The 27,826-nt window shown below is 46.0% G+C and overlaps 1 protein-coding gene across 2 annotated transcripts; it reads right to left on the bottom strand.

The window, feature by feature from the left end:
- Nucleotides 1-542: 542 nt before the first annotated feature.
- On the bottom strand, nucleotides 543-27,485 carry INTS1 (integrator complex subunit 1). 2 transcript variants are annotated; one of them, XM_072349432.1, is made up of 47 exons: nucleotides 27,358-27,485; nucleotides 26,980-27,270; nucleotides 26,235-26,431; nucleotides 25,829-25,966; nucleotides 25,579-25,738; nucleotides 25,367-25,472; nucleotides 24,916-25,102; nucleotides 24,646-24,791; nucleotides 24,219-24,360; nucleotides 23,732-23,908; nucleotides 23,359-23,467; nucleotides 22,684-22,804; nucleotides 22,360-22,437; nucleotides 21,707-21,864; nucleotides 20,975-21,071; nucleotides 20,520-20,611; nucleotides 20,190-20,250; nucleotides 19,675-19,872; nucleotides 19,338-19,467; nucleotides 18,679-18,858; nucleotides 18,437-18,586; nucleotides 17,728-17,907; nucleotides 17,428-17,532; nucleotides 16,363-16,530; nucleotides 15,911-16,022; nucleotides 15,321-15,482; nucleotides 14,341-14,487; nucleotides 13,833-13,931; nucleotides 13,439-13,563; nucleotides 12,485-12,739; nucleotides 11,636-11,795; nucleotides 10,977-11,117; nucleotides 10,416-10,596; nucleotides 10,212-10,335; nucleotides 9,579-9,697; nucleotides 8,461-8,548; nucleotides 7,745-7,971; nucleotides 6,676-6,799; nucleotides 6,065-6,198; nucleotides 5,471-5,663; nucleotides 5,077-5,204; nucleotides 4,152-4,264; nucleotides 3,520-3,633; nucleotides 2,628-2,698; nucleotides 2,011-2,102; nucleotides 1,785-1,894; nucleotides 543-1,362 (listed from the first exon to the last, which is right to left on the bottom strand). In XM_072349432.1, exons 1-47 carry the CDS (start codon nucleotides 27,413-27,415, stop codon nucleotides 1,247-1,249), a joined length of 6,564 nt encoding a protein of 2,187 aa, XP_072205533.1. In that variant the 5' UTR covers nucleotides 27,416-27,485; the 3' UTR covers nucleotides 543-1,246. The 2 variants fall into 2 exon arrangements, with proteins under 2 accessions (XP_072205533.1, XP_072205534.1); XM_072349433.1 differs by having other exon boundaries at nucleotides 15,321-15,479.
- Nucleotides 27,486-27,826: the final 341 nt, after the last annotated feature.

The raw sequence follows: 27,826 nt of genomic DNA, 5'->3' as shown, positions 1-27,826 counted from the left end.
GTTCATCTCTCTCCCTTTTCTCATTCTCTGCAAAGCAAGCAGTTCATACAGCATAATCATACAGCCATAGCATTTCTTGTTTGCAAGACTGGACAATTCTTCTCCATCTTGCCACCCACAAGGTTACAACTGCCTCTTGCATAGATATAGATTTATTTACAGCTGTCCATAAAATTTCTCTAGGATCTTTGTATTTAGGATACTAGATTCTTTACTAGCAAATGGAATGTGAGAGGAAAAGACAAGTGATGTGAAAGCAAGACAGTGAATAGAGTAAGACTGAAATGGGCAGTGAATTTTCTCCAGAAAAGGGATGGAAACCACCACCTTTTCTGTTCTCCCATGACAGCTGGCAGTAAACAACCACATCGATCAGCAGACAAGGACTAGAAGAATCACAGGGAGAAACCAGCAGATGCCAAAGAGGAAGGCCAGCTGCTTACTCAAATTCAGCCGCTGTGACTGGGATGTTTGCAGATGCGCTAAGAAGTTTGCTTTAATTGTTTTTAAAGAAACCTCTCACAAGATCTTGTCAGCAGTTGGTGCTACCAAGACCCAATCATCAAATTCATCTTCCTCATGCCACCAATCCTTCTAAACTTCCTCTAGCATAAACTGTAAAAGGCCAAGAGGGCTCTGCGTGCATCTGGCCACAAAGGCAGGTCTTTCAGAAAAGCTGTATCTAGAATAACAAGACAGTGAAGAACAGGGAGAGAAGGATGTCAGGCTACACCAATGGCAGCATGAAGCAGAAAAGGCATAATGGAAACAAAGATCATTTTAATTGGAAGGGAAAATAAAACAAACCCACAAGAAAAAAACCAACTTCACCCACCAGCCCCTCCCACCCCCCCCGCCAAAAAAACCCAATGGTCTCTCCCCCTTGCACATATACACATTTTTTTCCAGCATAAAGTGCAGAGACTTCAACTGAAAGGGCCAACGCTTCCTTCTGCTCTCCCAGCAGCTCTGCCCTCTTGGAGAAAAAAAAACCCAAAAAAAGTGTCATCCATGACAAAACTGGTCCCTGTTTGGCACAACATTCAGGAGATTTTTCTCCCACAGTAACAGCAGCATAGTCAGACAGATCTGTCCTTGCTCCTTCGCGACCTTCATCTGACCTGCTGCGTCATCTCTTTGATCCTTCAGGACATTGGCTGAAATACAGTGCCGTCTCACAGGGCCTTAATGCAGCCATTGAGTCCAGTTAAATTCCACTGGATGTAAAGCTCCCAGAACCATGTGTTCAGATTGTGGCTTCCATGTGCAGGACCTTCAAGGCCTCTGAGATTTGAGAGCTGGTGTCAATCTGGCTGTACATCCCCACTAGGAAGGCTCTGTGCAGTAACACTGCAGCGTGCTCTGTGAAAGAGAAAGACAGCATGAAGAGTGGCCTGTGAGCAGCAATCTGCCAGGGAACACCTGGATGAATGCTTGTAGCCATGCAAGAAGTTCCTCCTTCTATTATGATTAAACAGAGAGTAATTCACTCTGTAATAGCCCTGAGGGTTTGTGATTATGTGAGGGATCACAACTCAGAAAGTAAAATCATAAAGGAGCAAATCTGTTTCAAGGAAACCTCCCTTATCTCTATGGCAAGTCTCCTCTGTGATGCTCAGACAGAAGTTGCTATCGATATAGATGACCTACATGTCTGATAGACTACTCTAGGCAATGCTGACTCTTAGCAGCTTCCCAGGAAGGCCGTTTTCATAACAGGAGTTAAATTTGGCCTTTGCAAGGACACCAAGCATGCACCCCAGAGGAGGCAGATAGTGACTTACCTTGGCAAAGGAGGGTGTACTCAGGCAGGTTCCTCAGTGCTGTCTGTACCACCTCAAAGTCTCGGCTGCCGAGGCAGTACATGAAGGTAGGAAGGAAGTCTGCAGCAATGCTAAAAATAAAACATCACAGCATCAGTACAGCCCAGTTCACCAGCAACAGGCATGCACGGTGGGCAGCCAGTGCCCCTTAGCAACTCACAACAGCCTGAGTCCCCACAGTCCTTACCTGGGGTTGTTCTGAATGGAACGCAAAGCCAGGCTAAAGGCCAGATTTCGGCAGGACTCCTCCGATGAGCTCATCAGCTTCTGTAGGTTTGTCTGAGAGAAGATGCACAAATAAGGATCACAGGGCCACATAAAGATCAGAACTGTGCAGACTTGCATTACTACCCCTCCAGCATCAATCCAGCAGGTACCAGCTGAGACAGGAAATCCCTCTGTAATAAGGATTATCCTGTTTTGAATGCTTTAAAGAACCGTTCTGTAATCTTATGGTGTGTGGGACAGCTGAATTTTCCCTGCATTCCTGTGTGTTTTTAATGGAGCTGTTCTGCTTTCTCCTAGTCCCATTACTGTAAAGGGGACAGAAATCTACTGCTTCCTCAGATATAAAGAGAAGTTCAAGGGGATGATGGAACTATTATGCAATGGAGAGAAGACAGTAGAAAGGTACATAGTGCCTGCTGTCAGAAAGCCTAATGGAAAATGCAGCATCTTAAGGGAAATGTAATACCATCCTCCCCACCAAAAGCAGAATAAGAACAGCAATTAAACTGGCTGTGCAACACACTCTAGTGAACAGAATCTTTGACTTTCGGTGGCATTTAGAGATGTCATACTCACAGCAAAAAAGGAAAGAATTTCTGGCCTCCGTCTGGACATCTCATCAATGTCTGTCAGCACCTCCAAAATGTCTGGTGGAAGATGCACGTTAAAAGGAATGACTGAAATTCACTGATTCAGCAAAGGATCTACAAACCCAGCCTCCCAAATGGTCAAGTTTTACTTAAGAGCACATAGAGCTAGAATAATAAAGGCAGTTCTTCAACAAGGATGGGAACAGACATGAGACCAGGATGAGAACTTGCTAAATCAACATATCTCAAACTGCGCAAGCAAGGGTCACCAGCACTGCCATGACATGGGCAGGGGAAGGAGTGGGGTATCATGTTTCAGCTCCTTTTATATTCCCCAGTTTCTAGTGTGGAAGGACAACTGTCACCCTAATATTACCACTTATGTCTGATACAAACACTGGGCACTTGCGATTTCAGAACACTTCAGGAGAAGCAGCATGTTGTTGCCATATGCCACGTTAATATGATTTTCCTTCATGAAGGTCATCTGGGATTTCAAACAAAATCGTGCTTCTAATCAGTTTGATATTTTTATTGTATTAAATAAAATGGCACTCCTAGCAGTACCAAAGCAGAGTCACTGGATCAGTGCTGGCTGACCACAAACTGCAGAACTACATGAGTTACTCATGCAAACTCCCAGAGCACTTTCAAGGTGCCTGAAAGAAGAGGCAGTTGCAGCACTGCTGTATTAAGTGACAGCAGCATCATAGGAAGCCTCTGTCACAGAACCACAAAGTTATGGACAAGTCCAACCAAAACAAAACTACATCCTGACTGCTGGAGACTGTCAAAGTAAACAGGAAACAAGCCTGTAACTGACAGCTGAAGAATGGGGTTGGCACGTGGCTGCATTTGCCCTATGTTCTTGCACTTACCCTCAACTGTTTGGCCTCGAGAGAGCCTCTTCATGTATGGGGCCATTTCAGCTGGCGTGAGAGGAGTGAAGAGAGAGACGCTGACAAGGGGGAGTGAGCCAGCTGCCGCTTCATCTGGTACAGAATGAGAACAGGTCACTTTTGACAGACTACATAGTTTTAATTGTTCCCTACCAGCCATCAGCTGAGCAGCAATGCTTCCCAGCTCTCACAGCCTCCTGCCTCACTGCACCTCCTGATAGCCTTTGCTGATGTAAAGAAAACAAACCTTCCTGACATGATTTAATACTGACTAGTTATCCCATACAAGTTGCAAAGAGAAGAGAATGTACCCTAGGGTCTCCTGATAGGCTGATCCTGAAGTGAGACTTTGGAAGGTAAAATCTACAGTAATGAAAATTACCCTAAAAGCTCTTCTTCTGCACCAACAGTTGTACCACTGACAGCAAAACAAAGTAACCCATCCCAGACACTGATTTCACACAGCTGAGCACACAAGTGCCATTCCACATTCTAAATACTTTTGCTAGAAGTAGGAGAAACACTGCATTCAGCACACAAAAACACCTGCACTCCAAGAAGTGTTGCAGGTTTGCCAGCTAGAATTACTCTTGCATCCTGGTCAGACTCACCATCCTTCTCTTCTTCGGAGCCTCTGTCCAAGATGCTGCTCCTACTAGGCAGACTCAACCCAGCCAGGAGGGACTTCAGCATTGCTAGGTCACTGTTGTCTGATGACAGGTCACTAGTGGAACAGATGGCATGTTTCAATAGAAGTAAAGGTGTGAAGACAGATAACAGCACATAAATTAAGCATGGGAGAAACAGCTTCTCAGAAGCAAGATTTTTCCCCATTCAGCGTTAACTACAGGGGTTGCTCCAAAATTAATGCCTTCCATTTTATTGTTGGCCTACAATATCAGAGATGGATGGTGGTATGGCAGCAAAGGCTGAATTTTCTGCCAATTTCCTGTTACATGTTGCTGTGTGACAGATGACAGCAGAGGGGCTGTCTGACAAAACGGCATTTGACATGGAAGTGCATAGGAAGCAAAGGGAAGGAACTGAATTCCTCCACATGGAAAAAACAGCACCCATTAACTGATGATTTCTGAACATTTATGGAGACCAAACAGTGGATGTGAGCACAGTGAGGTGGTGTGTAGAAATAAATAGGGGACATTACTTTCAGAGTGACCTATTAGAACTCAAATAAGTTTGTCCCTGTATCTGCAGTTGTGATCCTGCTGTTACGGCTCCAGGTAAAGATCTGCTGCTGGCTCTCTGGAAATGACTGCAGAGCACTACAACACCTTATCAGGGCATTTAAGTCATTACATGAGCTCAGATTACCACCCAACTTTGTCAGATTGAGTTTTCACCTATAAAAAGGGAGATGCCAATCATTTCAATAGATATTTAAGCAAGCAAAGGTGAACAAGTGCCACATTAACAACTGCAGTCACATTACCTTGCTGCCTGATCATCTCACCACACCCTGACTGATCAAGCTCTCCATGAACTAAGCCGTGAATTAACTGGAGTAAGAAAGCTTACTGTAGAGGATCCGAGTGCTTCTGCAAGAAGGAGACAGCTGCTTGTGCATTACACGTGATGTACTTCTGGATAAACTGGACATATTTGCTGATGAAGGCAGCCAGGTGTCGTGAGGATTTCCTGTAGTTCTGAGAAAGGGTAAGGATGATGAGTTAACAAAAACAGCAATGATTCATTGCTCCATCTGCACCTCTGGGGCCTAGGAATTAGATTACTGATCACTGGCCTCCCCTATTATAATCTCTCCCAGGTATTCTATACATCTTTCGGCTCTTAAGATACACGAAGGTTCTCCCTTCGTATAGCAGAACACTGGGCTGGCCCTGTGTTACATCAGCTTCTCCCTCTAGCGGCTGGCAGCCTGCACACAATGTGCAACAAGGACTTTGCCTACCAACAGCAGACGGATGAAGGAGAGCAGACAGTCCCACAGCGCCGTCTGGTGCTCATTCTGGAAGACCTGTGGCTGAAGTAGCTCCAGGATCCCCAGGACGTGTATGAAGAAGGTCAAGTGGTTCTGCTGCCTGAACTCCTGGAAATTGAGGTGAACACGGCCGTGTAGCAGAGCTGCAATCATCGGCAAGTGCCTGAAACACCAAACAGAAGAACATCCAGCTCTAGCCTCTTCCTAAATAGAGTCACATGTTGTTACATCTCAGTGGCTTTAAGTGTCCCTCAAACTCTCCCAGGGTTTTGGGTTTGACCCCAGTATCCATGGAATCAGCAGTCACCATTTCCCACCCATTTTCTGCTCTGTAGGCTGAAATTCTATTAAGACTGTTTCCTGACAAACAAGGAACCAAAAACAGTGCTTCCTCCTTATAAAAGATATGGCTTTGATGCCCTTTCTTATAGGTTTCATATATGAACACAGATCCTCCACAGTCTACATGACAGCTCCAAGCTTGCCCCCCCAACCCCCGTTCTATGGCAAAGGTGGCTTTTCAGTAAACTCAGTCACACGGATGGTGAAAGGAGAGAGCTGTACCTAAGAAGGAGGATGGGATGAGCCACAGCTAGCTTCCTGCATGCCATGTTGGCATCCCACACACGGCTTTCTGATGACTTGGAGTCACTGGTGTCTGCAAGTAGGTTAATGAATCTGTGAACCAGGGCATCAAGCTAGAAAGAAAAGTAGTGAGTAAATAGTTAAGTTTAAATCACAAACAAGCTCATGGCTCTTCAGCACCATTTCTCAAATACTTTCCAACTACAGATGAGGTTAACAGAAATTATTCCCAGGTAGAACCTGCAAGCAGAAGCAGCATTCCAGCTGGCACAGGATCTGAAGTCCACATTCCCTACAGACATCAAAGCAGGATCAGACGCCTGCACACTTGTGCTTTACAGAAGCCTTTGGCACACAGAAATTTATATAATCACAGCTTAAAGTATTTTATAGAGACAATGCAAAATAAATCATACCTAAACTCTGCTCCTGAGTGTGAAGGCAGGGAAGGTGCAACTGAAGAGCAAGGTTAAGAAACCAAAATGACCCAACCAGCACACTCCAGTTCTCTCCTTTCAGTCTGAGTATCAACATAGCATTCACTCTAGGTACACAACTGGAATGGGGCTTTTCTGCACTTATAAATTTACCTTGCAAGTGCTGCTGTCTCTGGCTCCTTCACTGGTGAGAAGCATCTCAGGCAGAGGCACAAGTTGCTCAGGTAGCTGTAGGTATATCTGAAGCAGAAGGTCCTGGCAGCATTTTCCCACAGAGCTGGAAGAAAAAGGGAGAGGTGAGCCTCTGTTACTGCTTTAGCTCAACCAGCAAACATCGCACAGCCATCAGATTATTAACAGTTTTTTTGTATATGATAAGCAACTTTGTATGGTAGTCACCACTAATCTGAACAGTGTTTATTCAGTCTGTGCTACTTTTTGAACTACTCTCAAAACATGCCCAGTTCACAGGGATCAATGATCTACAGTGATCCACCGTGAGGCCATTTCCAGTGCTGAAATTAGAAAACTGGTTAGTTACCCCTGCATACAGAACAAGAAAGCCAGGCTTCCATCTCCAGTGCACAGAATTCCTCTATGCAGTACTCATGGCCATCAACATTTCAATTGGAAAAGTAGTCAGAAGTACAACTATTCGGACTAGCCTGTTCACAATTAGCACACCTGTCGGAGACGCATCATCATGCAATAGCAACTGAAATTACTAAGCATTGTTTCTATTACCATAAAGGAAGTTAAAATTAGGTCAGTTTGCTCCGCTGACACAAAGACATTATCTTCTGCTTTCCCAACAGTGCTAACACAGCTGTTGGAAAACAATCATAATGATCTGTGCAGTTTGATCATATAAGCAATGATTCAAGGGATGAGTAGACAAGAAGTTCTACATTAGGAACTGATAATTAAAAACAACAGCTGACTTAGGGGAAAAAAAAAACAGTAACGTTAAACATTTTATGCCAAAATTCCTGAAAGAAAATGTGCCCTGCAATTTCACTTTTAAGGTCACCTTCTTGGTTCCAGTAACACTTAAGAGTGGCATTTCATTCTCCTAAAATGACTGGGAAGATAATGCATGGTAAGCACTTGTTATACGGGCTCTAGAACACTCACTAATGAAGACATGCTGTCAAGTCTCATCATTACCTGGCTGCCTGTGCCCAAGTAACTACAATTAGAGTAGACAGTTTGCAACCCCCACCTGCTACCCCATTGCTGGATGCAGCTGGTCAAATACTCTGTTACTTTTTTCATGCTCTCAATGTCCCCATGAGAACAACTGAGCAACAGAGGCAGTCGAGACTGGATGAGCGTGCAGGAAGCCTCTTCTGTATTCTGGTATCTGGTTTCTGTTTCAGCCAAGATCAGCTCCACCATGCTGATCAATTCTGATGCCTTTAGATGGAGCACAAATTCCTCACGGCGCTTCTGCAATGCAGAACACAAAATTAATCCCAGCTGAATCCCCTAGATCCTTAGTTCTAGTCAAATTTTCTCCAGACAGACAGGAGCATCTCTTAAGATGAGACTTAAGTAATGTGGAAACTCAAAAAGAGATTAAAGTGCCTTTCCATAGCAAAGTGGGAATTATCCCACGCTGGGTTTTAGTTTGCTCACTGCTGTAGCCTTTTGACTAGATCTTTAATAGATATTGTAGCAACTCTGCAGGAGCTGCAGAGGAAGTGTCAAGAGGGCAAATTTATGTGTGTTCAAATGAGCTTTTTGAACCCCAAATTGCTGTTGTAATATATAATAGAATAGAGCAGCTAAGTAACCAGCTGAGGTACAGGCAGCAAATTTGGCACACTGCACCTGTATCACGTTCCAGTTGCCTCTTGGCCATGACAAGTCATGCAACGTAAAAGTATCACCTCTCACTCCATCCAGACAGGAAACTTGGAAGAACTAAACCACTACCTGAGGAGTTCTTTGGTCCCTTCCCTGCCAGATCCGAGGGATATGAATACAGGCCCACAAGAAATCCAAGGAAGCAGTTGGATCAAACCTGCCAGAAGACAAAAGAAGACAGATTTGCAATTAGAGTCAATGCAGCCCTCAGGGCAGCACGCAAACACATGGTACCGTCTCTAAACATCACAAGTACTGTGAAGGAAAAACATCTGCAAAATGTAAAAATAGGATCCATTAAGTCCCAAGAAGGGGCTTGGTTCTGTTCCCAGATTATGGATAAATATTTGTTGCAGTAAGCACAACACAGGTATGGTGCCCAACAAATGGCATTCAGCGACAGTACGGTGGCTGCACAGCCATGCACCACAAGGTCAAAAGTCTGTCACAGACATAAACAGTTGACACAAGAAGACAGTGATCTTCAAGTTGCAGGGTGCAGAACATCCTGCCTGTTATCCTGGATTGCAGAAATTAAATTGTTAGTGAGCAAATCAATAAAGAAATTGCAGGAAACAAATATTGCTAGCTTTAAAAATACTGTTAGTTTAATCATGCCCTGCCTCACTACTTACTAGGCATTAGTGTGTTCTGGTCTACACATGTAAGAAATTTAAGCATGATACTACTATACAGTGTAACTCCAGTATCTGAGAGCAACATGCAAGAGCTGAGAGCTAGGGCTGCTCCCAGGATCAGAACTGGGCAAGAGAGAGACTCATAACGGAGTTTAGTACAAGCAAGAACCTGCCTGGGTACACAGATTCCCATTGGTTTGCTATCCAAGCCATCTTTCAGTCCCCATGTTCGTAAAGATTATCAACAAGGGCAATGCTAGATGGATTACCTAAATGATTAGTACTTCCTATTTAAAACACAGCCAAATCTTTATGTGCTCTTTCCATCAAACAGCAGGTAATATTTAAATCAAGGTACACAAATCAGCATGACTGAAATCAGCATCCTTCTCACAAAGCCTGTTTTTGGCTGAGCTACATCTCTTGGCACATGCACTGTGGAACTCAGCAGCTCTTGTTCGCAGCTTCTCTGATTGTTCTCTCTCAGACAGCAAATTGCCCAACTCAAAACTCTGTGCTAGGCTCAAAAGAAAACCCACTAAGACTCACCTCTGCTCTCGGTTTCTGCAAAGCAGAAGCTTGATGCACTGGTGCAGCGTAGTCCAGCTGGACTGATGAGTGAGAAGAGCCAAGAGATAGGGGCGGAAGGAGGGCACCTGGGATCCTGCCTGCAAGGAACAAAAATTGAGATGCATAAACAGATTCTTGCTTTGAGATGGACACAAAAGACATAACGATGGCAATCCAAGCAAGCAGACAGCACAGAAGAGAACACGTGGCGTGAGGATTTGAAGTGCAGTACAGTTTAAAACATGGCAGAAGTCACGACATTCAGCTTTAGCCTTAGCTTTGGTATAGCACTTCTGAGCAGGATACTTAATTGTCGTCAAAAATGCAAATCAAAACAGAGTGCTAGGCTACTATGGGACTACATCGTGCCTATAATGCTCTTCAAAGTCCTGAAAAAAAACAGGGCTGAAGAAATACAAAGATGAGATGAAATGTGTGCCTCGTACTGAGAAGGATACACCAGAACCTCCATCTTAAGTCAGACTGTGCTTTCAAAAAGGTATAGTAACATGCAGCAAAACAAGACTCCCCCAGCACTCTTTTTCCAGGTGTAGGTCTGCACCCCATAAAGGCTGTGTCAGCACAGCAGTCTCTCAACCCAACAACTCTTACCTTGTTCCAGGAGAACAGTAGTTTCTGCTGGAGATCAGGGCAGCTGCTTATCACCTCTGGGTCCAACATCTCCAGCCAGTCATTCAAAAGGCCAGAGGATGGCCCCAGCCAAGCAGCTTCAGTACTAAAGAGAAAAAGCCAGTATCAGAGGTGATGCCATAAAACCAGACCTCCCATTGAGTTCCCATCACTGCCTAGGCTCACTTGCAACTATCCGGCTCTTTCTTCACTGTTGTCTCTTCCTTGTCCTGAAGCAACAAGGAGCTCACCACAGCAATTGGTTTCATGGCAGGAAATCTGGAGGTGGTCTCAACCGTAGCTGAGAAGAGGACTGTGAGGAGTTCCTCCAAGTATGGAGAGTGAGTTTCAATCAGGCCCTGAAGGACTAGCAGAGGTAAAACGATGTCACTAACCTCAGCGTGTGGTGAAAGCTATGAAATGCTTAAAGTGAAAGCAATCAGTGCAGAACTCCCCAGAGAACAGCTCAGTAAGGAAGAAAGAAACCATTTCTATCTGGAATAGCAGACTTCTATTTCTTATTAGGTTAGCAGAAACCAACAGTTTGCTGTAAGACAACCCCACTCTTAGGTCACAGTTTACAAACCCATGTACCAGCACAGGGGAAGAAAGCGATATAAGATAGGCCATGATTAGATCAGTTTGCATTTTCTTGCTTCTCACTGCCTATATATGAGGTACTCCCTCACTGTGTTGGAATTTCATCCTACTGCTGCTGTAGAGAGGAGAGCAGGAAGACAGTCATACCTTTGCTGATCAGCTCTGGCTCCACATTCCCCTTCTCTCCTGATTTCAGGGTTGCAATAATGGCACGTACTGTGGAGCTGATCAAGTCAGGGTCATGACGGAAAGTCAGAGCTTCTGTGAGGTGCAAGAAACCACCTCGAACTGCAAAGAAATTACAGCACTGATATCTGAAGGACAAGCAACAACAGATCTCTCTTCTACAGAGGCACCATGTTTTAGTGGTTCATAACTACTCAAACATACACACCCAAAACATCCCACTGTCATTCTACTGCCACTGCAGCTCTTGATAGCTCTCCGGGATATGGATTGAAAGAATCTTGTCCTCTCAAGGCCAATATGGATTATGAGAGTACTCTATAACCACAAACCCATTTCCCTGATGAATCTCTTGGTGATAGTCTCCTCCCAGCAGATGGCAGATGACAATAACTACAAGCCATGACATGACCTTGTTCCAAGAACATTCTTGCATGCTCATCTTCCAGGTCTACAGTTAGCACGGAATGCCTTACCTGAGCAAATGGAAGTTTTCCCTGAGAGATCTATTTTAATTACTGAGATGCTAACAAACGTCAACTGCAAACTAGCTTTGTTTGTGCCCCTTTCTTAACCCACTTGGTCCACTCAGAACCCCATTAGCTGCACAATGCCAGTACCGTCACTGATCCTGTGCCTTGAGGAGTACTGCACAGCAAAAGCCTTCAGCTGAGCACGTAGAGGACCATCTTCCACTGCAGGGTTGTCCAACCACTGCAGCATTTGCATGAGGACTTTGAAGAAGAGAGAGGAGAAGGCAGTGTCTTGTGGCATGCAGCGCTGGGGAGAGCAGCAAAAGACACCTGTTTACACACACTTTAAGGATAAAACAAAGACAGCAGAAGTGGCAGACAGTGGCACATACTGCCACGAATACACAGAGTACACCTATTCTGTTAGACTGTACCTCAATGAAATCAAGGCAGCAGCTTCTAATGTAGAAATGCAAAGCAGAAAATATCAGTCACGAACAAAACACCTCTCCATGCATAATTAAGGGTAGCTTTGTGTCTTCTTTCATCATGAAAGGAATGAGATATTTTACTGGCAACCTTTAGCCTGCCTTGAAGTTCTCTTTAAGAAATTACAGACTTCCTTTCATAAACTGTCTGCAGATGCTCTGGCTTACAAGACACGTCTATGCTACAAAACAGTAGACTGGAGATTCCAAAAATGGGACTCACAGCTGCAAACCTACAGTGCCACAGTTACTAGACTGCTTCAGGTTCATCAAGTCCTAAAGGTAAAGTCCCAACTCTCAGCAGTGCTAGGCTAATGTGGCCAATGTGCACTCAGCTGTCTTATGTTCAGACAACTTAAGTCTCTCTATATTATGCTCCCCAGGCTGTATTTCTAGCATTACACAGGTAGAAAGTCTGCACACAACAGAGTGGATGCACAGCAGATCTTGTTTCCTTCCCAGCCCACTTTGTTCAACACTACAAAGATTCTTGTCCAACACCACTCACCTGATACTGGTACAGCTGGCGCATCAGTGGGCAGGAGATGAAGTGGTTACGATGCATAGCCATCACCAGCGCACCACTGTGTGGTGAGTTCATCAGAGCAGCTACTGCCTGGAGAAGCTGTGCTGTGATTCCAGACACTTGTGTGTTTCCCTGGCGGATGTGAGCCAGCTCCTGCCCCAGGGCCTGCTGTAATGCCAGGGCAAGTGGGCGCAGGTTTGAATTCTGCCATCGTGGGTCTGGATTTAGTGGGAAAAGCTGGTAGGATGCAGAACAGAACATGTCTGTGAGAAAGCAAATGAAAGGACTTGCTATACCATAAAGTACCCTGAAGCAGAGGGTCGATTTGTCTTGTATAATCACACTGACTATGAACTAACTAGAACCTTGATACAGCTTTTTCAATATTCTAGTGCCTGGTACAGGAACAGCATCTATGCAACACCAACTTGACTGTCAACACTGACACCATGGGGGATCATCACACTACCCAAATACAGGCAATCAACTTGTCCAATTAGTTCCCTGAAGGTTTGTTTTGAAGTCATCAGAGAGAAGAAGGCTCTGCTAGCAGACATGCCAAAGCACAAAGGCTGTTTACATACAGCTTTGTTGCCAAGGCCCTGTGAGTGTTTTGCAAATCCTCCATGCACTGCTGAGACAAAAGGACTATACACAGAACAAACAAGATGTAGAGATGGTAACATGTTAGAAGGCACCGACAGTATTAGGCATGATCAAAAGCCACCTCATGCTCAGACTACCTGAAAAAACAAGTCCATCCAATATAAACTCCACCAGACTGTAACAGTGCAGCCTTACTCTATGCAGGGCTTTCCTATTCCCTGCCTACAAACAGTGCAGGAGGAATGGAGTCCAAGATGCAAATAAACAGATTTTGCACAGGTGCTGCAGGAAAGGAGTTGATGGACAATCAGCTTGAGGTTATACCAGTACCTGCAGGAAGATGCCTGCTAGATCATCTTCTGGGCCCAGAACCCGAACCTGGCTTAAGGCCCGGATTCGGCTCTGGCTTTGATTGCTCTCAGGGCTAGATTTTGACTTCGCAGTCTCAGCACTGTCTGCAATAAGAATAAAAGGAAAGAAAGAAAAATACTGTTATGGTAAGTAGCATCTGGAGCCCCAATACTGAATCACCTTCATCTTCACTGTCTGAGAAATCCAGTAGCTTTTCCCTCACGGCAAAGCAATACCTACTTCTCTGTACTACTCAGAACAAATAACTATAGAAAAACTCCAATAATACTGGAATTCCTCCCTTGAGCAGCAGAGAAAAGACATTTGAAAGACAACTTTGATATTCTGAAGTTTAAGCTATCCTGGACAGTACCTCGGCGGGCTGGTAAGGAGGCTGTGAGCAGGGAGTGGAAAGTCTGGCCTCCTGTTGCTCCTCTTTCGTGCTGAACCTCCACAAGGTGAGCCATGTAGTCTGAAAAAAGAACAAGATATGAATACGTTACTCCTTCCTCTTCAGTAAAGCACTACAGAATTGGTTGCTGTTTGTGTAGCTACCACAGTGAAGACAATTTGCTGTTCATTTGGACTTCGTAAACATGATGCAAATGAGCCCAGTTTCTTTTATAGTTTTAGCCTCCAAACAATTTATAGACTTTGTACAATCCAGTTCAGAAAAACCCTCCTCTTCTTTGGGAAATACAGTCAAGGGCCATCGAGACAAGAGCTGGGCAGGTCTCTGCAGAGACAACGAGCCACCAAAGCAGCTGGTGCAGAGTCCAGTGATCTAGTTTGGATTTTACATGAGGAAGTCACAGGATGTATTCACAGTGACTGTTTAAGGCAAAGTAAAACGTCTAGTTAAGCTCATACAAAGCTCTTACTCTTGTCCATAATGTTCTGCTCCAGTGTCTGTGGGTCATGAGACACTGCTTGATCCAGGTACTGCAGAAGTTTGCTCATGCTGGAAACTGGGATTCCAAAGGACTGAACAAAGAGAAGCAGCTGCTGCGGCTCCAGGTCCTGCAGGGCTGAAATACAAAAACATCAAGTTCTCAGACCACCAAATTGCTTACAGAGGGTCATCTTTATTACCCAGTATCGTACTTATGGCTGGACTAAGCAACACATTAACAACAGGACTGCAGACAGCCTAAAGCCAAAAGTCTGACAGCTGCCTACACTGCTCTGCAAATCACTGCCTTCTTACTGCATCTTTCAGTTAATTCACTCACCGACTAATTTGATCTTCTGTTTAATTTGATCAAAACCTCAGAAACTCAATCATCCATATTAAAAAATAACTTCCACCCTATCTGTTGATAGCTGCAGGCAGGAATTATTGAATAATTCAATCACTGGCTATAGAGAGCTGTCATTTAATTAGTAAGAAAGGGACAAAGCTCTGAACCCCAGGAAGAAAGACAGTACTGATAAGCTGAGCAAGGACAGAAGTAACTACAGATATAGCTTACGTTCTTCAGCCACTGCCCTTCACATTGCAAGCACACCACGTCCTATTGAAGCAAAGCTGCTTCTGCTGTCTGGTGATTGTGTACTTTAATTTGAGCTGAACTCTTATAATGTAGATAGTATCCAAATAACAGTCACCTATTTCCTTTACAGCACATAGAAAACACAGAAGCTGTACAAGCTCTCCTCTTCTTGAGAAGTAATAGTCACCATCTATAAAAGCCATCACTCAGCTGCATACAAAAGCAGCTCACTGCAAGGTCTGCAGTGACTGATGGCCCCAACAAAAGCATCCACGTAGCACAGCTGGAACACACAGAAGAACTGAGCAGAAAAGACTACCTTCCCTACAGGAGGGTGTGAAACACCAGCGAATATCCCACAGGCTCACCTGCATCCACGAGCCGTGGGACCTCAGAGCGGATCATGCGCAGCTTTAGCCAGTCAGGGAGCAGCAAGGCCTCCTCTGAGGTGTCAACCAGAAAAGCAGTAGGAAGGGGCTTCTTCTCCGGGAACCATATATCCAATAATGTGTAAAAATCACCATCCCCTGCTTAAGAGCAGACACAAAAATCTCATGAACATAAGGACCTAGAATATTCTATCCTTCTCTATATGAATCAATCCACCAGAACACTTTCTTGTTCAAAGGCTAGAAACAACTTAGGAATAACCACTATCGAATGGAAATGTGACCTGTGTATTTGAGTGCCCAGTTCTCATCCCACAGTAATCCCTGAAGTCCTTGTTCAGCAGGGAGGGACACACCATTTTAATATTTTCTGCTCTCTGCAGAAGGCAGCAAATAAGCCTACAAATCCTTTCGTCCATGCAGCAACATTCTAATAGATACTACAGCTATTAGCAAATGTTGCAAAGGACAAGGCTGGGTAGGCAGAGCTCTGACCTAACCTGTTACACAGATACGGGCTCTCTGTACAGTCCACCACCCTTTGAACAAATCTGAGTACATTTACTAACCTTGAGGTGGCCCTAGGGTCAGGAGAATAACCATGGCATGCACCACAAGGATATGCATAGTGGCTGTTTCACCACTAGTCCAACGAAGGAACACCTGATCCTGTGACTCTGACTGGAAAAAAAAAGGAGAAAAAAACCAACCAAACAGATGAGCAATGGTGGGGAAGGAACAGAAAATGAGATCTGTGAGAAGCAGATGAACGGAGACCATAAGAACAGACAAGTTTATTCAGACCAAAGTTCAATCTAGCCCCAGTATCTCTAACAGTGGCAAAAGAAGACACGGAAGGAAAACAACGTGATTTTGATGCTACGTCAACCTCCAGCTACACTCAGATCAGGAAATTTTTGAACCAGACAAAGCTTCTGCATTCTCAGCAACCCACAATGGGCATATTCTGTGTTAACTCAACATTTATCTACCTGCCTAAGAAAGGTAGGGAGGAACTCACCCATCTGTACACCTCCTCGCCTTCCTTACTCTGGCGCATGCATTTGATGTAGCGAGAAAAGATGGAGAGAAGAGCAACAAGCACCGCATCTGACTCAGCAGAGTATGAGAGCTTGGAGAAGAGGTGAGACATGATGGTAGAACGTTCCACTATGAGCCGGGCTACGTCCTGCAGGAGAAGAAGGTCTGTGAGCTCTTTACAAAAGTAACACAGACAGGACCTACTGCCTCACTATGCCACATCCTCCAGTTTCCATCATCAGCCCAGTTAACATGAGTCTGGAGACCAACATAGAGAGTCAAGACAGGAATCATCAAATTAGAAAGACCAAACAAATTGTGTGCACCCTGTGAAAACTTAACAGTGTCCCACGTTGTAGCACAGATACTTTCTAATGCATCCCATGAAAAGGGAGCATTTACCAGTATTTACACAGCAGGAACAGTGATTCTCTAAACATTCAGCAAGACCCACATATGTAAGAGAATCTACTAAAGCATAAAGAGCCTGTCAATCTCACACAACTGAGTCTCCAGAAGGCTGTTACAAAGGATGTTGGTTAATGGACTTAAAAGCAATGAAGAGAGAACCCAGAGTGACAACAATGAATAACCACTGTATACAAGCCAACCATCCCAAAATCACCAGACTTTAACAAGAAAAAAAATGAGTCAGAAGTTCAATAATGAATATCCCACCACTAAGGTTCCTGACTTTCCATTCTCTCTCCAGATACATGCAGGTTTAACACCTGTTTACTTGAGAAATGCGACCAGATGGTGACATTCCCTTCAAATCACTGTCTGCTCTTGCACTTCCCATACTACCTGAGACAGGCTGCTAGACTGGAGAGCGTGACTCTTGATTTTCTGTTTGAATATGAAATCAACCACACAAGTTGCCCTTCATCACATATCCAGAAACACAACTATGCAGTTATCAATTTCATGTGCTCCCATAAACCCCATCCTGCTGGTACAGCAAGCTACTGCTGCCCTGGACAACGAGTTCAACACATCAGGCCTCCCTGTGCAATCCCTCCGTCTTTGCAACTCAGTTTCTTACCAGAGCAAGGTCATTATGCTGTCCCTGCTCCTCCACAGGGGCATGCTGGGACAGGTACACCAGGTAAGCACTGATGGTCTGGGGATCTGTCTCCATGTGGATGGCCTAGAATGACACAGTTCTCATTAGAGATCAGGAAGCGATGAAAATAAGCACCAGCAGAAGGTATGCTGTTTTGCAAGAATATAAAAACATTAATATGACAAGCCACACAGCTTGCTCAGATCTATTTTAGCATGAGTAGGATAAAGAATCATTTGCCCAAGATCTGGTCACTTCTCCCTTCCAGGTAACACCTACCTGTTGCAAGGCAACAGCTGTTGTTGCTCTAACGCTGTCAAACAGTGGCAGCCTTGGGAGGTCTCTCAGCAGCCACTGATAACCCTGCAGCAGTTCAGAATCACCAGAGTCTTCTTCCATGGGATGATCTTTCTCTTCTCCATCCCGCAGTCCTCCTTCTGACAGCACCAAAGACAAGCCCTGCAGAAATCACACAGACAGCCCATGTGCATGAAGCTGGATCAACCAGTTCCATACAAGTGAGTGGAACAGAAACAAGCTTCAGACATCAGGGAGCAATCCGACTGCCGCACACACAACTTACAACACAGAACCTGTTTGCTTGACAGCTACCCTGCTTAAAGTTTCAGTCCTCTGTAAGCATAATCTTGAACTCTGCAATTCTGCCTGCCGTGACTATGCTCTAGAGCACCAAGCATTTACTAATTTACGTTCCCTATGGAAAACAGCTGCTGCCAATTACTCCTTGTACTTCACAATCTGCTGAGTCTACACCTGAACTTCACAGGGAACAGCAAAACACAGCTTTATCTTAAAAAGGTACTACTTGGCTGTCGAACAGAGAAGATTCTGAGCAGCATGAAACAGAAGTGCATTTGATGGGGCCTGGAGATTGAGATGAGTTAGCAAAGAAGGATGATACAAAGTACTGCTCTCAACCCTCAGCTCCTGATAAAGACCTAGTCAAACAGATTTTACTTTTGCTCACCTTCATGGCCAGGACCCGTGAGGCCACCTGGGAGGAACTCAGACGTCGCAGGAAATAGTCAAGCACCTCACAGGTTGTCTGTTCGTCTGCCTTGGGACCCAAAAGCAAGTCTTGCAACCGTCCAAGCAGCTGCCTTTGTTTCTGTTGTCTCTGTAGAGCAAGAAGTTGGACTTTTAAGTGGAAACAAATTCAGGATGCACAGAAAACAGGTAACAGAACTGCTCCCCCAAGAGACCCCTCACCTGGCGTTTCTTGGCACGCTGCTCTTTACTCTCACCCTCCTCCTCTTCTTCACCTGAGGTCGACTCATCAGCAGCATCATGAAGCAAGAATTCACAAAGGCACTGCACAGGTAGGACATCCAAGGAGCCCTCACTGGACTGGACCAGATCTGCCAGCCATGGCATTGATTGCGATGAAGCCTAGGAAGCAGGAGAATGACAACGCAGGATCAGCAGAACATAGATACAGCACACTAATCATTTCATTCCTGAGCAATAAACCACCTTCTCCTGCACCATACTCAGCTTCCTTCTGTCCCTTTGTAAGGTGGAATGATACAAAGATGGTAACAGATATTCAAAAGGTTATTTATAAGGAAACTCACTGATATAGATGCCTTCACTAGGAAATGCTGAGGCAATCTCCACCAGGGAGCAATCTCCAAGAGATGCTGCCTCGGTGGTGGTCAGCCCTCAAATGAGGTCTAGAGGAGGTGGAGTCAAGCTCCACCCCTTCCAGGAGCACAGCTACATTACTCTCACCTGTGACAACACTTGCCTCAGATGATTAATCAGAGGTTCAGGCTGTGATTACCAATTTCCCATACACCCTTGCTCTGCTCAAGCTTTAGAAAGAAGAGATCAGATCCTAATTTTGCCAGTCCATCAGTGGAGCTTACCTGTCTTTGAATGATGTTGAGAAGAAAGTCAGGATGACGACTTCGACACAGGAGGTGGCCCAAGCGAAGAGACTGGTTCAGGCTTTTCACCTGCTCCAGGACATGTGGTGGAGGCCTGCGTGGAGGGCCCCTGCCAGAGAAACAAGAAGTTAATCACTGACAAGGCACACTTTCATTGTGGTGATCAACCAGTTCAGCAGTGCATGAAGGCTACATACAAGCTGCAACACACATACTACACGTTCAACCCCCACCAACCTCCTTATTAGCAGCAGGAGTTCCTGACCAGGATTAACTGGAATTTCCTAATACCAACAGACTGTACAAGGGTACTCACTGAGGGTCCAGACTTGTCAGCTGGGACAGCAAGAGGCTGCTGCTCTCCGTTATGGTTTGTTTTGTGGACGCAGCAGCCAGATGACCCTCAAATGCAAGAATCTCCTGCTTTTCCCTCTGGGAGATTTGAAGCTCACGATTAATCATCTCTGTGCGAGTCTCCTCATCCGTCAAGGTACATTGAGGGTAGGAGTAATTACTGAGAAAACAAGCAAAAAACAGTTATCTTGTCCCTTTCAAAATGTATGAAACAAGCAATGTCCCCATGTTATTAGCTCTATTAAGGAAAACAAAATAAAAGTAAGGCAGCTACTCAGGAGCACCAGGGAGAGACTGAGAACCTTTCAGCAAATTAACATCACAGTCACCCCATGCTGGTTATATTCCCTTGGGGGAAAAACTCCTTTCCTGCTCAAACAGCAGCACTACTGCCAGCTCCACTAACAAGGAAGAAGCCAACAGACATGAGCTGAATTCAGAAATACACCATTTATAGAGGGATCTACACATACTAACTTTGTCATGACCATTTCCATGAGCATCTTTAGAGAGGGGTACTCCTCCCACGCAGCCAGACCTACAGCACAGAAGATAAAGGTATTCAGGCAAACAGGAAAAAGCCTCAATCTCTGTAAAAGCTCTATCACAGTCCAAGTCACGGAGACACAAGCTTACTTTGGAACATCCCACCACATTCAGGGCACAGACACTGACTCCAGTCGCATGCCAGTCCAAACCCCCATATTGTTTCTTTTTGCACGCACACAGGGACCATTCAGCACAGTACAATTTGCTAGCACAAGTTTTTGCAGCAGAACTGGTACCCTGAAAAACGTTCACACTCACCAATGTTTTCAGGATTGAACGCAGCCACTACAAGCAGGAGAGGCCAGGCCTTCCAGTACAGGGTAGAAATAGCTAGATTTGGAGGCTGGTACCTACAAAAGCCATCGACAGATACAAGTGATCTGATTACTGGAAGCCACTACAAAACTGCTGTTCTTAATCATACGCTGTTTAGATTTGGCACCACCAGTTCAGTGGTTTTCAGGAAAAAAAACCCCAAAAATCTCTTCCCGGTGTGACAGCAGAGTTCAGATGAAGATTTCTAGAGCAGAAAGACCAGAGTTCTTGCAAAGAAAAGTCTATTCTGTGACTCAGAACTATCTTTGCCTAGGAGAAATTCTCACCAGAACACAACATTGAAAAGATTTCTCTGGGATTTTATTACTAAAAATTACACCTGGGAGAAGCATCCTGAAAAATGATCACACTGAGATTATCTATGTGATAAACCTTACCCTGGGGGTAACTGAATATTTTCTGGGTGGTGATAAGTGCACAGATTTAAGACAGCATCAATCAGCTGGATTCTCTCTACCCTGAGGACCTCGACATCTGGAGAAGAGGAAAAAACAAAGCAAGTTATTGACCAGTTTACCTTGCTGGAAGTCCTTCAAGAAAACCAACAAAGCAACAAAAACTGAGCTTCAAGCAACTGTGTTACTGTGGTCTTGTTCTCAAGATATTACAGGATTAAAAAGCCACAACTCAAAAAGTGGCAACACTTAAAACAAGCCTAAGGATACTGAGCTAAAATAATATAAATGAGAAGATCACGAACACACGGGTTAATCTCTTTAACTTCCAACACTTTCACTTTTGAATGCCCTAAAAATTTCTGTTCATTTTATTGTTTGGATAAAGGACTGAATTGAATTTAGAAATGGTAGCTCAAAGCTCTGGGTGGCAAATCACAGCCTCTCGTCCTCAACAAAACCAGTATTTCCCCACCGACTGATGATTAGAAACAGGCAGAAACAGTAGGAAAAAATAAGAACCTTCTCCGTTGAGAAAGCAACAGCAATACACGTCTGGCCCTGAGCCAAATGCTTAGCCATCAAGATTAAAACATGCTCTGAGCGATGCAAAGGCCCTTTGGAATATGGTAGGAGCTGCCTCAGCTCTGAGCGGTGCTAAGCAGACACAGACAGAAGGAACCACTTGCTGGCTGAAGCTTTGTACAGTCTTACCATCTGCTTGCACAGCTGCAGCACGCTTCACCAAGTGGTCAGCAAGTTCCATGGCATCTGCAGGGCCAAGAGGAAGGTCCCGTGACAAACCAATCACAAGGATCCGCATCAGTGTGTCTTCAAGGATGGGCACCTCAGAGCAGAGGCGAAGGAAGAAGCTGCATGAGACAACACTGATTATTCCTCTCTTGACAGCAACACGAGGATTGCTGAAACTCTCCACAGACCCTACAGCTCACCTGAGCAGAAAATAAAGTACAGTTTAGCTTCCAAGCATTTTCCTGGTCTCCAGGTCCAAATGCAACTATCTGAAACAAATTGCTTGCGTTGCTTTGTACCTCTGCACTTCAGCCTCTGTGAGTCTGAGCTCCCTAACGTTACACCAGTACAAGCCAAACAGTACAGGGCTGTCCTTCTCACAGTTACAGCATTAAAATACAGAACAGGTTGGCAAAGGAAAAAAGAAGCAAGGAAGAAGAACAGACAGACTGGTGCAACAGTCGCCAGTGTAACAGATGATGAAAAAGGAAGCATAGTTCCAAGCCTTTTTAACACAGAACTACATAAAGAAGCAGCAGAAAACACCAGTTCCTTTGCCTCTAGTTAGAGTAGCTCTGCCTCTGTACCCAGCTACAGATGGAGCACACACTCACTTGCGGTCGCTCTCAGGGGGCCAGTTGTCCCATTTGTAGTAGGTCTCTGGCTGTTCTGTGAAGAGCACCTTGTGGAGGCTGTCAGAACCAAGAGGACAGTAAACATAATCTGTGTGAGTCTCAAGAAAACATTCAACAGTTCATTTCCCACAGTGAAAAAACATCAGACAGAAGGATAACAAGGGGTCCACAGGAATCATTTGTGATCAGATAACTGGAAATTCCTTGTGGAATCAAAAGGACACATGCAAGGGTCTTCACAACGTGCCATACACTGTTGGGAAAGGGACCGGATATGCACAGTAGGTTCCCAAGCTCTCTTACCAGTGCACATAGTCTTTCGGAGCCAGCTTGCTGATAGATGGAACAACTGTATGAAGCCACCAGACAGCATCGCGTTGGATAGCAGCAATTTGGTTCTGGAAAGACCGCAGCACTTCCAAATCTGAAAGACAATCAAATTAGGAAACTACACACGTACAGGAATGGCATCCAGAGCGAAGCAGGAGATGGCAGTCATTTCAAGACCAGGAAGTAACCAAGGCTCTGAATGTTAAGTAAACTGGGAAGAAGTCAGAGCCTTTAGCATCCCAACGCTGACAGCGCACACACTCCACTTTCTGCTACATGCTGCAACAAAATCCCAAACCATAACACAGATGAAGAATGACCATGAGAAGACATCTCAGCAGTCGCTTCAGTGCTATCCCAAAAGCTCTGCCATCTCAGAAACACAGACTTGGCAATCCTTACTGCTGCCCCTTCAAACGTGACCCTGTCCCACAAAAGGCACCCATCTATTCAGCCAACACGCCAATGCCACAACTACATACAGTTCCGTTGGTCGTGGGATAACAGCACGCAACCCCATACTGCTATTCAGAACGTGGCATACACTTCTTCCTAATTCTAGCCGTAATGTTCACTCAGTCCCAGCACTGCCAGGACATATCTAACAAAATACCCATCTTCGGAGGGAATCCAGGTTTTTATGCTTACTCTTTTTCTCTCCTTTGTCCCAGGCGATTCCAGCCTCTTTCACCTGGGCTGTGATACCAAGCATCATGGAGACAGCCAGAAGGTCAGTTATGTGGATGACAAACCGCTCCTGAAAACAAAGTAAATCAAATTACAGCCATCCCCTGAAAAAGCGTTTCATCATAAAAAGAACAAGCTGTGACTGTCTGGAAATGGAATATGGAAGATCTGTTATGAATTGCAAGACACGAATACCGAGTCACTCAGATAACAAAGGGAAAAAATATATATATCTGTCAGGAAAAACAAACAAACAAATGAACCAAACAGATGCAGAAAAGCCCAGCACACCACTGGTACCACCCAGCATTACGTGGATCAAACCAAGTGCTACCTTGAATTCCATTTCTGCATACTGGGCCTCCTTTCGCTCCTGCATAAGGCCCAGGCAGAAGGCCTGGAAGTTGATTTCATGTTTTGTTTGTTTGATGATCTCTCGCAGCAGTGCCCGGGAAGCCCGCAGGTAATCATCCTTCGTAGTCAAAAGATCCTGGAACACCATTGCTAGGTACTGAGGGAAAACAGGACTTTCAGTGCACTGTAAATATCAGCACTCAGAGAACAAAACCCATACTGTTTGTCATTCAAGCACCAGTGAGCTACAATACATGCTTCTAATGAAATTCTATTACAAGGCTGGTCACTCTGAATGTGAGAACACATACACATTTACTCATAACAAATTTAACGAGGTGATTTCAAAACAGTATGATACTATTGCACAGCTGTCTGTGGAAAGATTTCATTTGAGCCTCAGTTCAGCTAAAACTTTCATGCTGGGATCCGGGCCCACCAACAGTCACACAAGACACCACACCTACCTTTGGCGCTTGCTCTGAGCTGTGCTGAAGAACAGTATACAGGATCTGCATGTTATTGGGATTTCTTGCATTTGAAAGCTCATTGAAGATCACAAACTTAATCGTAGTTCCCAGGTTATCCCTGTGTGCATTCAGCAGCTCTCTGCAAGGGAAAACCAGAGGTTTGAAAGCTGAGATTTCAGCTAGATTCACATTCTGATTTTTCTTTGTCTTTAATAGGCAAAACTAAAGGTGGCAAAGCAGTAGCCATGTTCAGAGATGCCAAACAATTACTGGAGGGTTTCCAGACCAATTAAATTCATTTGAATGTGACACAATCTTTCATGGCCAAAGCAGATATTTAACAAGACTATCCAGAACCGAGGCCCTGGGCACATCTAATGGAGTGCTCTCCCTCTGCCCACCACAGATGTAGCCACTCACTCACCTGACACATAGCATGTAGTGGTTGAGAAGGACCTTTGGCTTGAGACGAATTTTGATCAGGTTGGAGATAACTTCCATGTCTTCTGAGCTGTGAGTGTTGCAGTTCATACAAACAGACATCAGCAAGTCCTGAGCTGGTTTGGTCAACTGCAGAAAAAGAACAGGAAAACTGCAGCCAGTGGCCAACACAGATCAGAAATGTAACTCGCCTTCCTGGCTGAATTTCAGACCAGATCCCAAAAATTCAAGGTCCAGCAGCCTCCATCCTTACCTTTGGATTCTGCAGCCACATTTCCAGCCTTTGCACGGCCATCTGTCGCACCTCTTTGTAGCCACAAGTTGCTGTCAGCAAACGAAGGAGGTTTCTGGACACGTTATCCATGGGCTGGCGCCGGTTGAGTTGATCCCGCAGCATGTCCAGAACATACTCCTCCACACTCTCTGCAAGGTCGTCATACCTGGGCCATACAACCTACATTTTATTCACTTCCTCCCAAGCCAGCTCTGGTATGCTTCACTGTGTCCAGAGATCAGCATTTTTTCTTGCTCACAATAAAGACTACAAAAACAAATCTACTCATTTCTCCTGATATTCAGCGTTCTCTAGCAAGCGTTATGGGACAGCTCGCGCAGAGAGGGAGATCTCTGCCACAGCACTTCAGGAGTGGGTGAGCACACACAGATCTGTCACGTGGCTGCACCAGGAAAGGAAAGCACTTTACCTGGGCATGAGCTGGCCCTCCTGTTCTGGGCTCATTTTCTCCTCTGCAATCAGCAGCTCGCTCTGGCTGTCTTCCTCCTCTGTCATGGAAGGGTGCGGGCTACTTCCTACAAGAGATGAGCACAAAGCACACATCATGAGATGACTCTTTCCACTGCTTATCACTCACACTTACACCTCCTCACATATCAGCACATTATAACATCCACTTACCAGCACTAATGTCCCCACCACTACGACCAACTTCCCCATGCAAGAGCATGCTCTTAGGAGGCATCTTTGTGTTAAAAGCTGTTTGGATGTTATCCACAAATGTCTTGCAGTGAGGGCTGTCCACCCAGATGCGCTCTCCTAGGGAGTCCTCAATGTAAACCTACAGGAAAGAAAGCAGCAGAGAATGCAAACCACATACAACTTGCCCACCACTGCCACAGCTCAGCAGAAGCATCCTTTGTTCAACAACCTTGACAAAGATCTCCGGCCAGTTCTCATCCTCTTCGTAAGCTGCCATGAGAAGGTTGCAGGCCAAGACAGACACAAGGCTATTCCCTTTAGCTTTGAAATTAATAGAGGCATCTCTTCGGAGCAGGCTACACAATGCCTGGAAGATTATATAAAGGAAAAAAAAAAGGAAAAAGAAATTAAATTACAAACCCCCAAAATCATACAGAAAAGCTTTAGAAGAAGAGCTACAAATCTCAGCGACTTGACACAGAACTGCAGCATCTACAAAGACATGCTAACTGTGCTCTGGCCAGGCAGCAGCCGCAGCTATGCTCGTGATGTGGCAGGAGCCCCAGAATTAGACTTCAGACACATACAGCAGGATGCTTCAGGAAACCCAGCAGTCCCCACGGAACAGCCCTCACCTCGATAACTCCTTCGGTGGCAAATATGTTTGGTTTGATCTTTGCCAGGTACATGAGGCTCAGGTACAGCGTGCTGTCAGGTTTGGCTCGGTTCATTTTCAGCTGCTTGGCCGCTCCGCACAGCACCCCCTCAATGCGGTCATCGTTACCTTCAGCCTCTGCTGCCTCGATTTCATCCAGCAGCACCGTGGGAACAACTGCAACAACCGACACACAGGAACCAGTTTTTACCCTCAACCTGCCCCGACACGCTGCCAGGATCAGCCCCCAAGGAAAGCAAAACATGGATCCGCACCTTGAATACTGTGCCATCCCTTCCTTCCCCCTCGTGTGCGGGATGTGACAGGACCCTTAATACAAGACTGAGTGTGTATGTATGAAGAAGGGCAAGGAAGCTGTGAAGGATCTGGAACATGAGTCTTACAGGGAGAGGCTGAGAGAACTGGACTGTTCACTCTGGAGAAGGCTCGGGGGAGACCTTACTGCTCTCTACAACCAGCTGAAAGGAAGCTGTATCAAGACGGAGGCCTTGCACGCCTTTAGCCCCTCAGTGATGTTGTCCCTGTTAAGTTTTTCAGGCCAGATGAGCACAACCCAACATGGACAAGGAAGAAAAGGTGATGAAAATGCGACTTAGTCCCCAGTTCCAGCAGGGGAAATCCTTAAGGCCAGCAGCACATCAACGACACCGCACGAGCTGAGAGAAAGGCTCCCAACCATCAAACCGAGGCCGTGCCGCCCTTACCTTCGATGGGGATGACGGACGGCTCTTTGATGGAGGGTGAGATTGCCCGCTTCTCCGCCACGGCCGCCTCTGCCAGCCGTCCGAGCGCGCTGAGCGGCGGCGTGGCGCACAGCTTGGGCCGCTTGCTGAGCCCGCCCAGCCCCGCGGGGCCCGACAGAGCGGCGGCCGCGTCCCGTTTGCGCTCGGAGGGCAGCCCGGCGGGCGCCGGCTTCAGCAGAGTGACGGCGGCCTTGCCGTCGCCGCCCTGCCCCTTGGAGCCCAGCGCGATGAAGTCTCCCGGCGGCGGGTGAGCTGCAACGGACGACAAGCGTGATGGGGACCGAGAAGGCAAACGGGGCGGCCCCCGGCACGGCCTCTCGGCCGCGGCCTCGCACTCACCGGACGGCTTCGGGGCGGCGCTGGGCCGCCGTACGGCCGCCGCCTTCGGTCGGTTCATGGCAGCGCCGCGCCTCAACGCCAACACCGGCACAGCGCGACCCGGAAGCGGAACTTTACCCCCCCCCTCCTCCCCGGTCCTGCCCTGAAGGCGGAAGCGAAGCGAGCTCTCGGCTGCCGGTATCAGCGAGCGGCCCCTCCCGGCCTCATCGGGTGTGCGGAGATGGCGCCGCCTGGCGGTGGGAGGCCGCGGAGCGGGGCGGGAGGGGGAACGGGGTGAGGCGCCGCCCTGCGGGCTGAGATGGAACTGCAGCTCTGGGGGCATGGGAGACACGGGGGGACTGCAGGGGCTGGGGAACAGGGGGACGTGGGGAAGAATAAAGGGGAATTGGGGGACATTAGGGTGAGTTGGGGGACATAAGGGTGAATTTAGGGTCATAAGGGTGAACTGGGGGACATAAGGGTGAATTTA

This window comes from Excalfactoria chinensis, chromosome 14 (assembly GCF_039878825.1).
Source record: "Excalfactoria chinensis isolate bCotChi1 chromosome 14, bCotChi1.hap2, whole genome shotgun sequence".
Classification (NCBI taxonomy): domain Eukaryota; kingdom Metazoa; phylum Chordata; class Aves; order Galliformes; family Phasianidae; genus Excalfactoria; species Excalfactoria chinensis.
This window is presented reverse-complemented; position numbering and strand designations above follow the sequence as displayed.

What these genes read in the sequence shown, in the direction of transcription:
- INTS1 (XM_072349432.1), bottom strand. Translation starts at nt 27,415, where the DNA reads ATGAACCGACCGAAGGCGGCGGCCGTACGGCGGCCCAGCGCCGCCCCG. An exon ending in CCCCCTGAGAGCGACCGCAA is followed by an intron (nt 21,865 to 22,359) that starts GTGAGTGTGTGC and finishes TGTCTCATGCAG; the next exon opens with CTTCTTCCTTCGCCTCTGCT. An exon ending in AAATTCTTTCCTTTTTTGCT is followed by an intron (nt 2,103 to 2,627) that starts GTGAGTATGACA and finishes ATCTTCTCTCAG; the next exon opens with ACAAACCTACAGAAGCTGAT.